This window comes from Panulirus ornatus, chromosome 37 (genome assembly GCF_036320965.1).
Source record: "Panulirus ornatus isolate Po-2019 chromosome 37, ASM3632096v1, whole genome shotgun sequence".
In the NCBI taxonomy this organism is placed as follows: Eukaryota; Metazoa; Arthropoda; class Malacostraca; order Decapoda; family Palinuridae; genus Panulirus; species Panulirus ornatus.
Window position 1 is genome coordinate 15,906,669 of NC_092260.1, and position 17,897 is coordinate 15,924,565.

The following is a 17,897-nucleotide window of genomic DNA, read 5'->3' on the forward strand; positions in this document are numbered from 1 at the left end:
TGTCTGTCGCCACTATCATTGTGCAAGTTGGGGGCTGTGGGGATTGAAACCTTCTAGGATAAGTTATATGAAGTTTGTCTATAGTGTAATTGGGTCTAAAGCCATGTCGAGTGGGTGAGTGAAATATTTTACTTGATTCTGTTGATGATTTTCAATGAGTTTGGATGTTGACAAATTTGATGTAGGAGAGTAAGTGGAAGAGGTAGTCAATTGGTTTGGAGGGTCTTAGGGTTGGTACCCTGTGCTACACTGGCAAGGTTCCGTATGTTAGAGATTATTTTGTGAAGCAAGGAGTGGTTATCTAGTCCTTGTACTCCGTGACTTTGATATGCTCTCGGGGCTTGTTGTCAGAGAGCTGTTAACATTTTAATGGTATTGCTTATATAAGCAGAAGGGAAGGACAGGTAAGCAGTTGTTTCTGGTTAGATTTTGAGTGGGTATTTCATAACTTCTGTTTCGGGGTGTAGTTGGTTTGTGGCTGATTTTTGAGTAGTTTCTTGAACATTTTTGTGTGGTCCTTGGGAGAAGGGATGCCCTTGGGTTACAAGTGCTAAACATGTTAGTGCAAGAGGTATAGATCTCCAGTGTGAACCAGAGTTGGCTGCTGTAGGTTTTGTGGTTCAGTGAGTTGAGGATGGAGTTCTATATGTGTTCATGACTAGATTAGCAATAGTGTTTAGAGTCTGAATTTGTTCTTTGGTTTCTATTGATGATATTTGGTTAAGTTTAAGTTGGAACTTACATAAATATATACTGGTCATTAATCAGTTTATTCATATATCAATAATTGCCCAACCTCTTTCTGAGAGAGGGTTCTAGTATTACTCATGACCTTTTCTGAGGCTCCTGCAGTCCAAAACTGCACTACTTCAAGAAGCAGTGAAACGATGGACTTCTATGGAGTAAGAAGTTCTTTGATGAGAGTGTGATTCCAGTTATATAGCCTCACTAAAGATGACTTTACTCACAATGTAACGTTAAGTAGGCAGAGTCCGATAAAATTAGTATATATGGGTGAATGAGGGTCTTAGCGAGTGAGTATTATTGAATTATGTACTAATTGAAAAGCATAGTAAGGAAAGACTCTTGGTTTCAAATGTGCTGAGGACAGCTGGTGGCATGTCTGATTACTTTTTGGTGGAGATGAGGGTGAAAGTTTGTAGTCTATAGAAAATGAGGAAATGATATGGATGGAAAGAGGGTGGTGAAAGTCAGAGAAGGGATACCATGAGAGACTGGCAAAAGGTAACAATAAACAAAACTAGGAGAGTTTGTGAGGGATAAAAGGTATTTAGGGAAGCAGCGCTTACATGAGCAGAAGGGGTAGCACATAGGTGGGATGTGCTTACACGAGAAAGGGTAGCAAGTGGTAGGACGAAGAGGTTAAAGTTACTAGCGAAAGAGAAGGAAGCTGCAGGGCATCAAAATGAAGGTGCTTGGGCTGAAAAAGAGGGCAAATGAGAGATGAAAAATGATGGGGTATTGGCAAACTTTAGTGAGAACAAGAAAGTGATTTGGAAGGAAAATTGTGTGCGGAGAATAAGAGAACAAAATGAAGCAATAGTGTGAGGAACAGAAGTTGATGTGGTAACAAGCAGAGAAGAAATGGAGAGACGTAGTGAGTATTTTGAAGGACTATTGTATGTGTTAGGGATAGGGTGGAAGATGTAGAGTTTGAGATGTGGAGGTATGCAGTGCAAGAGTTTTTGTTTTGGTGAAAAGAGAAGAGGCAATGAAAGCCTTGTGTAATTCAAAGTGTGACAAAGCAGCTGAATAGTAATATAGTAGGTGCTTGTGACATACATAATTATAGATGAGAACATGTTGGCTTAACACCAATGAACTTGTAACAAACTGTAAGTACATGCTCTATAATTAGCTGGTAATTAGGATAAGATAAAGTGTGACAAAATAGCTAAAGAGTAATTTAGGTACTTGTGTAATTAGCTGGTAATTAGGATAAGATAAAGTGTGACAAAATAGCTAAAGAGTAATTTAGGTACTTGTGATGTACAAGATTACAGGTGAGAGAGTATTGGCTTGCAACAAACTTGGGTTACACTGTAAGTGTATGCTCTATGACTAATTGGCATATAGAATAAGAGATGTATTTAAGGCTATGACTGTCTGAAATGGAAACCACTGTGCTGTAAAGATAATCCTCATGGTAAGTATAGACAATACCCACGAGATCACATCCCACAAAGGTGGTGACAAGATGGAGTCCACTAGTTATGGCTTGACATTGATACTCTATGCCTCATCATCAGGGTAGTGCCACATTTTGTCCCTCATCTTCCACACCCTTATTGAAAATTTTAACACCATGGATAAAACAATCAAATTTAATACAAATTCAAAGCCTCTTCTCACTCATTCTCTATTACCAAACTATTTTAACACACCCTCCTCAGATCTCTCTTCTTATTTCCATACCTTTCTCTTACTCTATCCTTACTTACATGATCAACCCTTGTCACACCACATATTATCCTCAAATAGTGAATATGGAAATGGGGGAAAAACATACATGAAATATGTTCATTAAAAGTTACGAGTATTGGATGTGCATATTCCAACACGAAGTTGCTCACAAACATATGTGATACTGGTCCCAAGAAGATATGAAAACAAGAATAAGACAAATTTTAGATGCACGTGATACAGGATTTGACGAGAAGGTTGGTACAGGTTTCCTCTGATCACATGATAAACCATATGTAGATTAGCCTTTCATTTTTGATGTTTTATGGACACAACTAAATGACTGAGGGAAGGCAAGTGGTGATTGTTTAAGGAAGGAATAAATTCTATCTTTCCAGAGAAGTTAAAGATCAAGATACCAGTGCTAGAGTTGACCTCTGCCAGTGGCCTGTTAAGGTTGAGGCATGACACATTAAGAAGTGACACTGGAGTTCACTAGTTATATTGACTCTATTGCCATGGTCACCACCTTACCACCTTGAAGGACTTCCAGGTGGGAACAGGTATAAATATACAGATATAATAAATAGAAGTTAAAAACATATTAATGAAATAGTATTAAGAGAAGGTGAAATGATGTGGAGGGACTTCAGTAAAATCACTACAATGCTACACACTTGTGCAGGAGGGTAAAGGATGAAATTTTAGGAAAGATAATTTGTGTTGTATCATTAGAAAGAAATACAATGAAAACTCTTTCAATATGGTATTGTTATGTATGATGGATAGCAGCTGATAGCTTAGTGAGAGACCAATGGTGGTATGGTATAAGCTAAAAAAGAGTAGAGCATAAAATATATGGATAGATGGAGTGAATAAACTGTTCATTGCTAAAGATGTCATAGAAGAGATTGTCAGGAAAATGAATTTTTGATTACACGCACTTGGGTGTGTCACATGTGAGAATGGGCATGCGAGTAGAAGTCAATTTCACATAATATATCAACTTAGTGTTCAAAGAATCAACAAAGCACTTAATGTAGAAGCCCTTGTAAACTTTTGTACTCTGGACTTTGTTCGAGATGTGTTAGTAAACAGTTAGGCAAAAGCATTAGGTAGAAGTAGTCCGTATGAACATTAGGTAGAAGCCTCTGTAAACACTGCACAAGAGTTGCCCTCTGCTAATGGCCTATTAAGGGTGAGGAACTAAAGGCTAAGGAGTGGCACTGGAAGTCTCTATTTATGGAGGCTCTATTGCTGTGGCCACCCCCTTGAGGGAGTTCCAGGTGGAGCAAACATCAGATATATAGATAGTTAAGAGTGATTATAGATTTATACCTAGATCCAACTTGGGTATATATGAAATGGATTATAAACGAGACAGATAGTTTGCTATGTTCACAGCTGAGGCATCCTTTTCTGCAAATGTATGTTGTTATGATTTCAGATTCATCCTATATCTTACTTAAAAAAACCATATCCACTTCAAAGAACAAAATATTGAGAAAACCTAAAATTTTAAGTAACATGAAAAAATTTGATGCATTTCAACTTTCTGCACGAGTAACTTACTATTCCTGTCTGTTACCCTATCTATGGAGCTCCTGAATATCTACAATTAAACATACACACAACATCTATGGGTTAACCCTTTGGTGGTATGGGCATAAATTACACTTATGTAGCAGGGTGCTATTGGCATCAATCTACACAAATCACTTCCTGTTACATGGTGAATCCCATATACATTGTAGGCTCTGTTGGCTCGCTACAGATGGCAACTCAAACAAAGGATGAGTCATATGAGTTGCCTGGAGGCCTCATTTAGTAACTATATAAGACATTTGTGCACCTTCTCTTAGAACTTGCTGAGCTTGTGAGAACCACTGTATGGCCCCTTCTGCTTGTAAATGAGAATTAATGAATTCAGTAAGCAATCTGCTTTCGCAATTCATAGGAAAAAGTAACAAGTTTAATATTTGTTTGAGTACCTAAACATATACATAAAAAAGTATAAATATTTTGAGTGTATGTAGGATTGGTTATTCTGGTATATAATATTTTCCCACACCATGAATAGTTAAGTCTTCAGTCATTGAAAAAAAAAAAAAGATGGTTTTTTTTATATTCCTCAAGCATCTTTTCATAAATAAAGAAATCTATTCTGCAGTTTATGTACACTCAGCCACAGGATTTCTTGAGTATGTTCCTAATATGTTTATGTAAACTGAGTTAGTAATGCTGCATGTGGGAGGAGTAAGGGTATGTGGAACATGGTAGAGTGACATGAATGGTTAAATGTCCTCAGGTGCAAATGGTGGTTTGCACAAATATTATCAGGGTAAGCAATAATGACTTTTATTATCAGATTAGAGGAAATTACAATCATGTTAAGACAGTAATATCAATGACTAGAGAAGGGTGGATGAAAATGTTTGGGGATGTCAAGGAGAGTGGGAGGGGAGGAAGAGGGAGAAAGTGAATGTGTAGAGGTCACAAGACAAGTCTATTTGCCCATTCATGTTGCATGATCCTGTTTGACACAGTTGCTTTGTTTATACGTAACTACATGGTATACAGAGTCCTACATGGACTTTCACAGCAGACACTTGCTGATAAAGTGTCCTCTAACATAATTATTACGTGATGATTGACAGATGCAGTATGAAAACAGCACTTCTTAGCAACACCAGGAAACATAACATTCATAAACATTCATGGGAGTTTTTAAATGCCTAATCATTATCAGTTATACAAAACAAACAGACTTATCTGCAAGAACAATTTGACTGTTCTATTAGTGGCTGTCTATTTAACTGGTCATGTCACTTTACTGTGTTCCACATACCCTTACTCCTCCCTCCATACACTGTTACCAAATCAATTGACATAAATATACAAAGCACGTTGTAGAGAACTCCTGTGGCAGGGTGTACCATGGAGAGAGAAAATAAACTGCATACCAGATAGGTGTTATATCCTATGCTCCATAGTTTACATTTCTTGTATGCCCACTTTTGTAATGTATCATTTAATGATTCATTCATATAAAAAAATATCTTAACTGATGGAAATCATTATTCTTTAAAAAATATTTAAGATGGAGTATTCAAATATATGAGAATTACTTACATATATTATCCAAGCACATGGGAACACTCTATGGGCAAACTCTGTATGACCCATTTCTTGCTAAAAAAGCTCATACTAGATCTGAGGTCCACCTGCTGCTTAGATCATTATGCTGCTACAAACACTAGTGTATCTATGAACCTTTCCACTCCAAACCATTTGTGTAAAATTTCAAGTCTTACTATGTGAATGACTGCCACTACTATCTAATTCCTAAGTTAAGATTACAAGAGGGTTAGACTACTGTATCTAGCAATAAAATAAAATGAAAAAAGAATAATAAGTAGAAGGGGATGAAAGGAGCTACCTAGAAACTTCACCACGAGTAGAAAGCAAGACTGCAAAACATCCTAAAAGCCTATAGCACTAGTAGCCCCCTCAAAACACAGCTGCACAAACAATAATTACCTGATGGATCTAGGTCACAGATAAATCATCCTGATAGCACACTGCACTTTCAAAGATTTAAGATTTAGACTGCAAGACTGAGTATCTCATATTTTCCTCAGAGAGCTGAACCAACTAAATCCTGCATTAAAAGATATCATGATTAAAATCATTCAAGGTTCTTGTACTAAGATTCATATTTTTGAGATAAAGATGTTCATTAAATGTACACCCTGTTTAAATAATGCACCCTAAAAGTTAACAGATACAAGACAATATGCGTAAGATCTCCAAAACTGTGCCAAAGAACTCCCAAAACTCTTTTGCATCTTAGCCCTCATGTCGAGCCAGGAATGCTAAACAGAAATTAAACATATCAAAGGTGACAAGCCTGGACTTAACGTTGATATGCATGGTATGCATACTGACATACTGTTGTAATGGCAGTTTAAAATTTAGATGTTAAAGTTCATCTTCCTGTTTTTTGCTTTTTTTTTTTGTTTCAACTAACCAATTAAAGTCACCATGTTGGAGTCCCGTAAGAAGGCACAGTGGCAACTGCAAAATAACACTGAACTCACAGTGGCTTCATTCACAATATGAATTTGGTCATACTCTAACATGGATGAGCAGATGACAGCCATCAAACCCTTAAAACAAAGAATCCATTTCTTACAGTGAGAGTGCTGTACCTCAGCATCAATTAATACATAGATAAAATATATAAATATACTGCAATAAAGTCACAATGATGCATGTGATCTAATCATTTACTGATAAACATGCAAAAGAATGAAATATGATGTCCCAAGTGCACTTTTGTTTAAGATGTAAAACACAAAAGTGTGCTCAGGACTTATCATGTTTCATTTTTCCTTATAATTGTCAGCACTTTATACATTTATAAAATTATCAAGTAAACCTTTGACTCCCATATACTAACATGACAAAACTCACCGTAGAATAAATTAACTTTAACATAAATTTTGGTAAAAATTTCATAATTCACCTATCCCTGGAGTTCTTTGGTGTAGAGGAGACAATAAAATGCTATACATCCAAATAAAATGTACATTTATTCAGCAATGTTCAGTCATAAATAAAAATACTTCTCCCTGCGTGGCACTTGCCCCGGGATAGCGACAGATCGACAATTACTCGCCAACAGACACTTCTGGAGGAGACAGTTATGGATATTTACTCCTCTTCTTAAAATGTAAATATATCATTAATATAATTAATATTAAATTACTAACTAGAGAAGCAAATACACTGTACAAAAGTGAGCAGTCAATCTTATACCATACATGAGAGGATGGGTCTTTTAATACCATATACATTACAATATCAATAATAATCAGACAATATTACACATGGATATGCACTCTACTCTAGACATCTTCGGAACCTTCTCTGCATTACAATCTTTAGTTCATGAGGGATTTTTCAATCTTTGTCTCTTTGTGCATAATATATTTCTATCAAATACTGGTACCACAATCTTAAACAGTAAGAACAAAGATAAAAGAGGGATATACCTGACTTAATAATTAAGAGAGTGACAAGAGTTGGTAACTTTCTCCACTCCCATGAACAAGCCTAACACCACACATACATTTTTTTATATCAATAATTTTATAAATACTTTACTCATGGGGAAGTTATCAAGTCTATCAATAAGTTACCATAAAATTGAAGGACTTTCACAACAACGAACATTATCTTTATTATCAGACTGATTGTTATCAGGTGATTAGGGGAAAAGTAATGCATTTGCCAAAAAGAGCCTTGAACAGTTTCAATATATATCTTATTTTTTTCATAAATTATTAACAATATCTATGGCTCAAAATAGCAAATGGCATTACATGGATTTGAGGCTAACTTATCCTGCAAGAAAATAATACAAACCAACAGTAATGACTTTATGCACAACAAAATCTATTACTCTAATTTACAAAAGAAGTTAGGAAACTCCAAAAAATGGATACATGAAGAAAAAATGTGAATATTCAATAAAAGTAGTTTTGAATGTAAATTAACATGCATTAATGCTGTGACAACCAATTTACCAAAACTAATAATTGAGTTACAACAAACCATAAGGCAAAGCCCCCTGGTGCGGCTGAAACTTTTTTTTTTTGGCAGTGGGGCAAGCTCAGCACGCAAGTAATTAACCTCTTCTACAACACCACCAGGAAGGTTAGCCTTGGTTAGCTGTCTCCTACCAATCCTCTTAGGACATCACATCCAGATCTTGAAGTGTCTTGGTGGGTTTTAGCTTTCTAAGGCTTGGCTGACTACCAGAGCTTAGTATAGTTCTATTAAAACTTGTTTTCCTTTTCACAAGACAAGGACAAATTACTTTCACAGAACTATACTTCACTTTCTCTGATGAGGCTTATGAGGGTTGTAATGTATCTGTGGTGATGTCTCCTGAAAATATCCAATTATATCTACCTCCTACTTCATCACTAGGCAAGCATAACTCTCTAGTTAACCAATAAAATTATGTCTTAGAAGTTGGGAGTCCTTCTAAGTACTTAAATATGCAGAACAGTGGTCCCAATTCCAAATAGTTTTGCAAGATTTATTTCTTCTCATTTATACAAGGAAATTTTTCAAAGAAGGAAAGATATATTTCTCAAATATGTCTTAATATGGGGGATGATGACGTTTTCACAGCACAGGAGATAAACAGTCTGAGGAATGCATACAAGCATAGGCCATGCTAAAGGCTCACTGATGTTTTCTTTTCATCTTTCACCTTAATTGACTGAATCCATCATTAAGAGACCACTGAATGTTCATTAGGTAATCTCTCCTTAAAAAGTATTCATTAATGTTAATGTACAAATGTGAAGATGATAACACATCTTGCACCAACAGGGGTGCAATGACCCTACTGAAGAACTGCAATCCCCATTTCTTTTCAGTTTTCCTGAACTTCTAATGTCACTTGAGAATGAATATAACTAGACATGTTGACCAAGCCAAACCAAATAGTTGGCTATAACAGATCGACTCTAATAGATTAAGAACTTTTCATACAAATTCTCATGTATAGGATAGGTTTCACATGTGAATTAATCACACTCATATGTGCTATGAAGCTGATGTGAACATCTCAGCTTGGCTCATGAATGCTAAAAGTATATTTCTTAGTCATAACACAAACAAACACAATTACTACAATTCTGTACATACCATCAATGATAGATAATTAGGAATTTCTTGGAGTCTTTTTCTTTAATCATCAAAGTATCATAAAGAAAAAAAATGATACCATAACTTGGGCATATGGTGGGCATTGTTAATAACACCACATTTTTACTTGCAGAAATTTGTTTTACTCCTCTGATAAGTTCTTTGTAGCTAATGTAGATTTCTTCAAAGGTTCTATTCCCACAAAATTTTCAAATGCAATAGGCCCACTTCTTAACTAGCTATTAAAGCTTTAGACCTTCATGTCACCTGAAACTGATTACATCAATCATGGAGCAAGTGCATTAGAGGGACCAATTTAATATCCTCAAGTAATAGTCTAAATATAGTATAATGGCATTTCAATGTGCCAACTCCTGTTGTGTTACATTCACTGACTTTTGTGACAAATGACTAAGAATACAGACATGACTAGAAAGAATGACACTCACTGCTCTGAGCCACCAATATCAGTCTTATGACCATACTTCTATTCAAAACAATGTTAGGTTAGAACTGGCCTTACTAAGACCCAAAGGGCTATCTTCAACAAACCCTGTGCTCAGTAAATACCATGTGAATTCTGCTGATGTCAGGCTATCAGGTTATTAATGAAAAATGAGACAACAGATTTAAAACATGATGCTTTGGTCAGCCACAATGTATAGACAAAATTAAGATCTACATTAATTATGCTACTTTGCTTACTTGTGCCTGTGTATTTTGTGATTATACAATTAATTTTACATTTCAGTCAACCACTTCATAGCAAACAGCTTGAAGTGTAAGGCTTCATTTGGCAATAAAAATTATATGGTTGGAAATATACAAGAAAGGAGAGGATTCCTATAATTTTCACGTACCACTGACAGTTTTGTTGTTTTCACAATTTTGCAGTAACTGGTCATAAAACCCATAACAATCTCATCCTGCATTATTTTCAAATACTGTATCTTTAAATCACTTTGAATAGCATCACTGATTTTTTTTATGACTTAAAACCACACCATTAACAAGCCTGACTTGTCAGGTTGATCTCCAACTCTGCCAACAACCCAGTATGAGGGACAGAGGAGGTCGGTGGGTACGGTACAACTAGCAAGTTCTCCTGGTAAATGCCTTGCTAAGCAAGGCAAGAACATTTCCTGGAGCTGGGGGCTAGACCACGACTGTACCAAAATTTCCCTACATTGAACACATCTAGGTGGAGAGGCACAGCTTAATAGAGGCCACACCCACGAAGGTTGTTTGCTATAATCACATCCGTAACAGCATCAAATACAAACTGAATGTTGTTAGTGTCAGTAGCGCAAGTCATGTGGCAATATATCTCTTTGGAAGTTGATTTATTCTTAGCTTCAAACTGGGCTTGGATATAAGCAGCTGCTTCCCCATATTCTTGTGCTCCTGAAATGAGATAACAATAAGCATTTCTGGCTACAGTGATTCTATTCTAGGTACATTTTAACTTGTGTGTGTTACATAATATATACATACATACACAAAGTAAAAAAGTATCATACCACTTTTTGTGTGAAACAGTATGACACCATGGAGAATGAATTTTGTGAAATGCCCATTGCTCTGGCCTCAAATTGGTAGTTCTGCATTCATGATATTGTAACATACCAGCCGCTAATGATGTCTTCTAACATTTCCCTAAACAAATTGATTTCATTCTTCGATGAAGTTAATTATAAAGTGGGGCTGCTGTAATCATTTGAAAATTTGTCTCAAATTCTTGCTTAACAAGATAACATGAGTCATACAGAACACTACAAAATTCCTCAGACCCATAGAGAAACATACTTTATTTGCTGTGAGTATATAGATATCTATCAATCTTTCAGGGCCTGAACATGCAAGAGGGTGGAGGTGTGCAAGGAATAGAGTGTATTAGAATGATATAGTATACCAGGGTTGACATGCTGTCAATGGATTGAACCAGAGCATGTGAAATGTCTGGGGTAAACCTTGGAAATGTGTGGGGCCTGGATGTGGTTTCAGTGGGATCTGTTTCATTGCATGGTGATGACTGTTTGTGGTTGCTAGGGAGCTTGTAATTATGAGTGCACTATTTTGCACAGTTTACAACTTTGTTATATATGCTTCTGAGAAGATTAATGATGGATAAATTGTTTGTAAAAGATGTTAAGGGAATCATCCTAGAGAGGAGGGATTTCACTAGAATGGGTCAGGCATTTTTAATGAGTAGGAGGCTGGATTGGTGTGGTAAATCTGGATCATCTTTAACTTGTGACAGAGTTGGATGGTATGGGTCTTGTTCGCTGTGTTGAGGAAGGTGTATCAGCATTCAGTTTGTATTTCAGTAACTAGTGATTAGGTTAGTGATAGTCTTAATTAGAGTTTGGATTAGTTGTCTAATTTCTGTTGATGAATGGTCTTGTTCGAGGTGGTTTCTTTATCGATGGTATACATTTATGTGAAATCATGCTTGCAAAAAACAATTACTGTATCATACACTGGCTGCCCACTCCCCTAAACACAATCCATTCAAACCCCTACCACACGAATAGAGAATAAAGTATACCTCTTTTTGGAGCTTTTTTTTTTTTTTTTACCTATGGATAACATACACATTTTCTGGAAGGGAAAATTATCATTCTGATTTTTCCTTAATTTCTTCAGTAAAGGAGATAGTCCCTTGAAGGTTAAGGGATGGCTTCAATGAGTAACTTTTCCAAGACAGTAGCATTTGACCAGAAAAAATTTACAGGAAGGAAATAACACAGGAATTAAAAGATTTGAGGAAATAGCCAGTGCAAACAAAGAAAATATTCATAAATAAAAGAAACATGATCACAAAAACAGAATAAGTGAAGGACAAATGAGAAGTATTATTTATGACATGTATTAGAAGACTGAATGTTTGACAATGCAAAATACATCTTATGAAAAATACGATGCATTACCTGAATACTCTGGAAAACATATGGTGAGTGGACTTTTCTTGATCTTCTCCTCAAACAAATCCTTCTTATTAAGGAACAGAATAATAGAAGTGTCGGTGAACCATTTATTGTTGCAGATGGAGTCAAATAACTTTAGTGACTCTTGCATGCGATTCTGAAAATAGTAAAAGTACATAGATAGGTTATAAATAATTGCAAATATTCAAGGTCTTTAGTAAGAAAAACTCTCTCTCCAGGACAATGTCCCATGACGCTTTACAAAATTTCTAGAATCATCTGGAGTAAGCAGCCTTGTGTCTCCCTGCCTTTAGGTGAGGTAATTGTCTCTCAACCCTTGCCAACCACTATTCAACAACAATGGCCTATGGCTTGGCCCGAGTCTGCTCATCAACAAAAAGGCAAATTCAACTGAGAAATAGTGCTGTAGCTCCTGGCTATTGGTACCAACCTGCCTAAAAATTCTCAGAACATGAACATCAACCCAATGGTGGTCACTGGTGATTACAAGACAGGTTCTTGAAAGAGATGAAAAGAAACAAATAAATCAAGAAAACTACTTGCAAGACATCGCTCTGGAAAGTTTTCATAATTCAAAACTTAAATTTCTTGTTCAGTTTCTCCAGTGAACCTTGAGAGCATACAATATGGAGTACCTACCTATAATTCCTACTACTTAGGTTAAAGAGCCGAAGAAATAACTTAAAAGGAGATTAAAGTATGAGGAAAATAGTACTTTTAGGCCAGTCTGCCCTACCAGTGGCAACCCCAAGGTCATGTCAAGTCAATCCTCAATGTCTCCCCAAAGATAATGCTCCTCAAAAAGATCGAAAGTGGAGGTTATCTTCACAACATTATGGGCTCTGACTGCAAGTCAGACTAAGTCAACAAAACAACTCTCTGTCAAGGAAGATGTTCTGCTTAACAATGTCTGATAAACTATATCAGTTCTTTCAAAGATTTAAGAGGGCACGAGGTAAGAAGTTCTTCAGTTGTTGTCTTCCAACAAAAAATCAAAATAGGTGTATCTATTAAATCTACTCCCTTTAATGTTATCTATCTTTCGTCTAATAAGAAACAAAGGTTTTGGATTTATCTCAACCCTAGAACACATCATTATAAAACAGTGACTTGCTGACTAGACATTGCATATACCTCTAACTCTTTTCCCAGCACCAAAACCCAAGGAGAAAGTATGCGAGATTGGGAAAAAAATCTCTGATTCTAATAAGACTAGGAATTTTGAAAATTCCCACTTTGATTGCAGCAAGGATGTAACTAGACTCCTTAAGAAACAGACCGAAGATTCTTAAGTCAAGAGATGTTAATATCAAAACCCAACACAAGTGGTCTCTGTTGGGTACTCTTGAAGTATCTCTTGCTTTGTTTATACTAAGAAACAGACTAAAAGAAATCTAAACAAAGAGCTTCTTAAACCTCAGAAGGATAAGAATAAAAAAAGTGTAAAGGTTCCAGACTGACTGATTACATAATGTGAAAAGAAAATTGTGATCATCCATTTAACACTCCAAATCTCAAACTCTAAAACAGTATGAGAAAATCTATCAGTAAATTCCATAATCTATAGCTTCCATATTAGGCTTCTGGATCTAAGATTAGTGTCCTAGAAAACTTAGGTATCAGCTTAAGACAACTGGAAAACTGAAAAAGTTTCTTGCACCAAGGCTAACTCTTCCACTTTTGGGCTACAGCAATCACCAAACTCCATACAAAGGAGTTATTCCCAAAAGATTTACTAGGGGAACAAATGGATTTGGAGTTGCTAATTTCTGTCCATAATCAGAGAGTCAGATGCTTATTGCCCTTTGTGAAACACTGGAGAGACATACGTTAGCAACATGGCATTTACCTTTGTATCAGAGGGATCTAAGAAGTGCCCCAACCCTTCCAAAAAGATCCAGTTGAATACATCTCTCTGCATACATATTGTGTTAATTGGGCAGATGCCTCATCAAGATAAGGCATCTGCCCAAGAAATACAAACTCCTTGAACAAAGGATACCTTGAAAAACATTCTTTTTAACACTGTCAAGGATTTTTTTCTCGAAGAAAGAAGGGGATCTGCAGAAGTCTTGATCATTAGACACTAGACTGCCAGAACTGTCTAAGAGAATCAAAATCTCTTATCCCAGCATTTGGACATTCCAGATGTAGAATAAAGGAACCCACACCTCATTCATACTGATGTGCAAGAGCTTTTGTTCCTTCTGAAAACCTGAATTACATGACCTAAGAGATGGGAGCTACTCAACTGTACTTTCCCAAAAGGTCCTCTAGGTGGTTTTGAACTACCTTATACTGGGACCTAACTGTTATGGCAAAAATTTGTGAAATCCAAAGATTTTTCCCCAGGAAATAGAGAGAGAATGCATGCAAATGCACCAAACTAATTCAAGTCATGTAAAATTCTGACCTTTATTGATGTACTGGTAGAAAACTAACATGCTTCTTTTTGCAATATTGCTAATCAGAATCTCCATCCGTTCTGTGTTAACTATCAAATCATTAATTTTCTTCTACTTTATTTTGCCAGAAAAAAGTTTAAGTTCAATATGATCTATATGTTTTCCTTCACTTCATTCTGTCTGTCTGTATCCATTTCAAAACATATTTAGTACACACTTCAATCAAGTTATGATCAGACGTACTCATTTTAGTGACTTTGATGTCTGTAATTGGATCTATATTTCATTAGTAAATTCTAATCATGTTGTCACTTCTTGTTAGTTTGTTCATACCAGCAATTTATATTAAACTGGAAGCCTCACACAAACTTCTTAGTTTATCTAATTGTTCTCTTTCATTTGCAGAGGAACTGTACGTTTATTTGAAATCATAATTACCCTTACATCCATATTCTAATCCACCATTTTCCTCAGAAAAAAAAATCAAAATAATCCAACCAATGTTGTTTTTGGTTTGTCGATTCCTCAATTTCCATTAGTGTCTTGTGGAACTCTTCAACTGGTGTAGTCTGTAGTTCACTATATTGAGTGTTTTTATGGCTAGTAAGCTTACTGTTAATGACTCACATTTCTTGTGGGTTAACTTTCATTACCTGGATAACACAGGACTTGTTGCTTACATATACTGCTTTTTCATCTTGCTTACTCTATCATCTCTAATAACTTTCTAAATCTGCTTTATTCTTTATTTTTTCATTCATCTATGTTTCATACGATTAATGAGAAAAATGATTTTAATACTGGAATTGTCAGTTATCAAGCTTTGCCTATTAAGTTTTGCCTATTCATGCTACATATTTTCTACAGATTATTACTTACTGAACCACACATCTTCTAAGTACTTGTTTGTTTATCCTTGTCACTGTTTATAAGGGAGCTTCAAAATTACTGGCTTAGAAACTTTCTTCCTAATTCTTTTAGCTACTTGACTGTCAAGTGGTTTGTACTTGTGTCATTATTACTGTTCTTCATGTTTTTCATGGATTTTCTGTTGATCCTCCAATCATCTCTCATGTTACCTTTCCCTCTGTTCTCATCCTCTTCCCTCTGTAACTTTCTCTGCATCTACCTCAAATGTTTGCCTTTGTCAACTCTCATTCATTACTATTATTCTCTGACTATAACCTCATGTGTATAGTTCATGCCTAGTTCTGTTATCCTCAATAGATATAAAAAAAAATGCTACCTCATTCAATCTTTAAATTTTTCTAAATGCCTGCATATTATGGATGCATGAATACATAATTTTTTCACACAGCCTTTTAAACTACAGCTTTCATAGTAGTAATTTCTTTTACATAGTTTTGGGAGTGTGTTTTTGCATCTATTTGGGTATGTGTTTTTGCATATATTATCAAATTTGCACTTTCCCCTACGGTAATGGTTACATGTTATTCAGATCTCCACTTTGTATTACTCTCATATCTTGCACTTTCCTTCTTACAATTCTTTCACTAATAGCATCTACATCAGCCTTGCCTTTTGATAATAATGCCTTAGAGTATTTCACATTACCTCATTTCTTCTTTACGTGCATGTGCTATGATAACTGTCTTGAAATTCTACTTTCTTATTGCCTGTGGTATGGTCCTACTGTCTTTAATTTTACCATTACCATTAACAAATAATTTTTTTTTTTTTTTTTTTTTTTTTTTTTTTTTTTTATACTTTGTCGCTGTCTCCCGCGTTTGCGAGGTAGCGCAAGGAAACAGACGAAAGAAATGGCCCCCCCCCCCCATACACATGTACATACACACGTCCAGACACGCAAATATACATACCTACACAGCTTTCCATGGTTTACCCCAGACGCTTCACATGCCTTGCTTCAATCCACTGACAGCACGTCAACCCCTGTATACCACATGACTCCAATTCACTCTATTTCTTGCCCTCCTTTCACCCTCCTGCATGTTCAGGCCCCGATCACACAAAATCTTTTTCACTCCATCTTTCCACCTCCAATTTGGTCTCCCTCTTCTCCTCGTTCCCTCCACCTCCGACACATATATCCTCTTGGTCAATCTCTCCTCACTCATTCTCTCCATGTGCCCAAACCATTTCAAAACACCCTCTTCTGCTCTCTCGACCACGCTCTTTTTATTTCCACACATCTCTCTTACCCTTACGTTACTTACTCGATCAAACCACCTCACACCACACATTGTCCTCAAACATCTCATTTCCAGCACATCCATCCTCCTGCGCACATCTCTATCCATAGCCCACGCCTCGCAACCATACAGCATTGTTGGAACCACTATTCCCTCAAACATACCCATTTTTGCTTTCCGAGATAATGTTCTCGACTTCCACACATTTTTCAAGGCTCCCAAAATTTTCGCCCCCTCCCCCACCCTATGATCCACTTCCGCTTCCATGGTTCCATCCGCTGACAGATCCACTCCCAGATATCTAAAACACTTCACTTCCTCCAGTTTTTCTCCATTCAAACTCACCTCCCAATTGACTTGACCCTCACCCCTACTGTACCTAATAACCTTGCTCTTATTCACATTTACTCTCAACTTTCTTCTTCCACACACTTTACCAAACTCAGTCACCAGCTTCTGCAGTTTCTCACATGAATCAGCCACCAGCGCTGTATCATCAGCGAACAACAATTGACTCACTTCCCAAGCTCTCTCATCCCCAACAGACTTCATACTTGCCCCTCTTTCCAGGACTCTTGCATTTACCTCCTTTACAACCCCATCCATAAACAAATTAAACAACCATGGAGACATCACACACCCCTGCCGCAAACCTACATTCACTGAGAACCAATCACTTTCCTCTCTTCCTACACGTACACATGCCTTACATCCTCGATAAAAACTTTTCACTGCTTCTAACAACTTGCCTCCCACACCATATATTCTTAATACCTTCCACAGAGCATCTCTATCAACTCTATCATATGCCTTCTCCAGATCCATAAATGCTACATACAAATCCATTTGCTTTTCTAAGTATTTCTCACATACATTCTTCAAAGCAAACACCTGATCCACACATCCTCTACCACTTCTGAAACCGCACTGCTCTTCCCCAATCTGATGCTCTGTACATGCCTTCACCCTCTCAATCAATACCCTCCCATATAATTTACCAGGAATACTCAACAAACTTATACCTCTGTAATTTGAGCACTCACTCTTATCCCCTTTGCCTTTGTACAATGGCACTATGCACGCATTCCGCCAATCCTCAGGCACCTCACCATGAGTCATACATACATTAAATAACCTTACCAACCAGTCAACAATACAGTCACCCCCTTTCTTAATAAATTCCACTGCAATACCATCCAAACCTGCTGCCTTGCCGGCTT

General features: G+C 36.6%; 1 protein-coding gene across 1 annotated transcript in view; it reads right to left on the minus strand.

Moving 5' to 3' along the window:
* Positions 1-7,000: 7,000 nt before the first annotated feature.
* Galphao (G protein alpha o subunit) overlaps positions 7,001-17,897 on the minus strand; it is a 37,738-nt gene continuing 26,841 nt past the window's right edge. The window contains exons 4-5 of the mRNA XM_071683850.1: positions 12,081-12,234; positions 7,001-10,554 (exon numbers count right to left, since the gene is read on the minus strand). Of these exons, the coding sequence (XP_071539951.1) occupies positions 10,367-10,554; positions 12,081-12,234 (342 nt within the window). The 3' untranslated portion in view covers positions 7,001-10,366. The remainder of the gene's footprint in view (positions 10,555-12,080; positions 12,235-17,897) is intronic.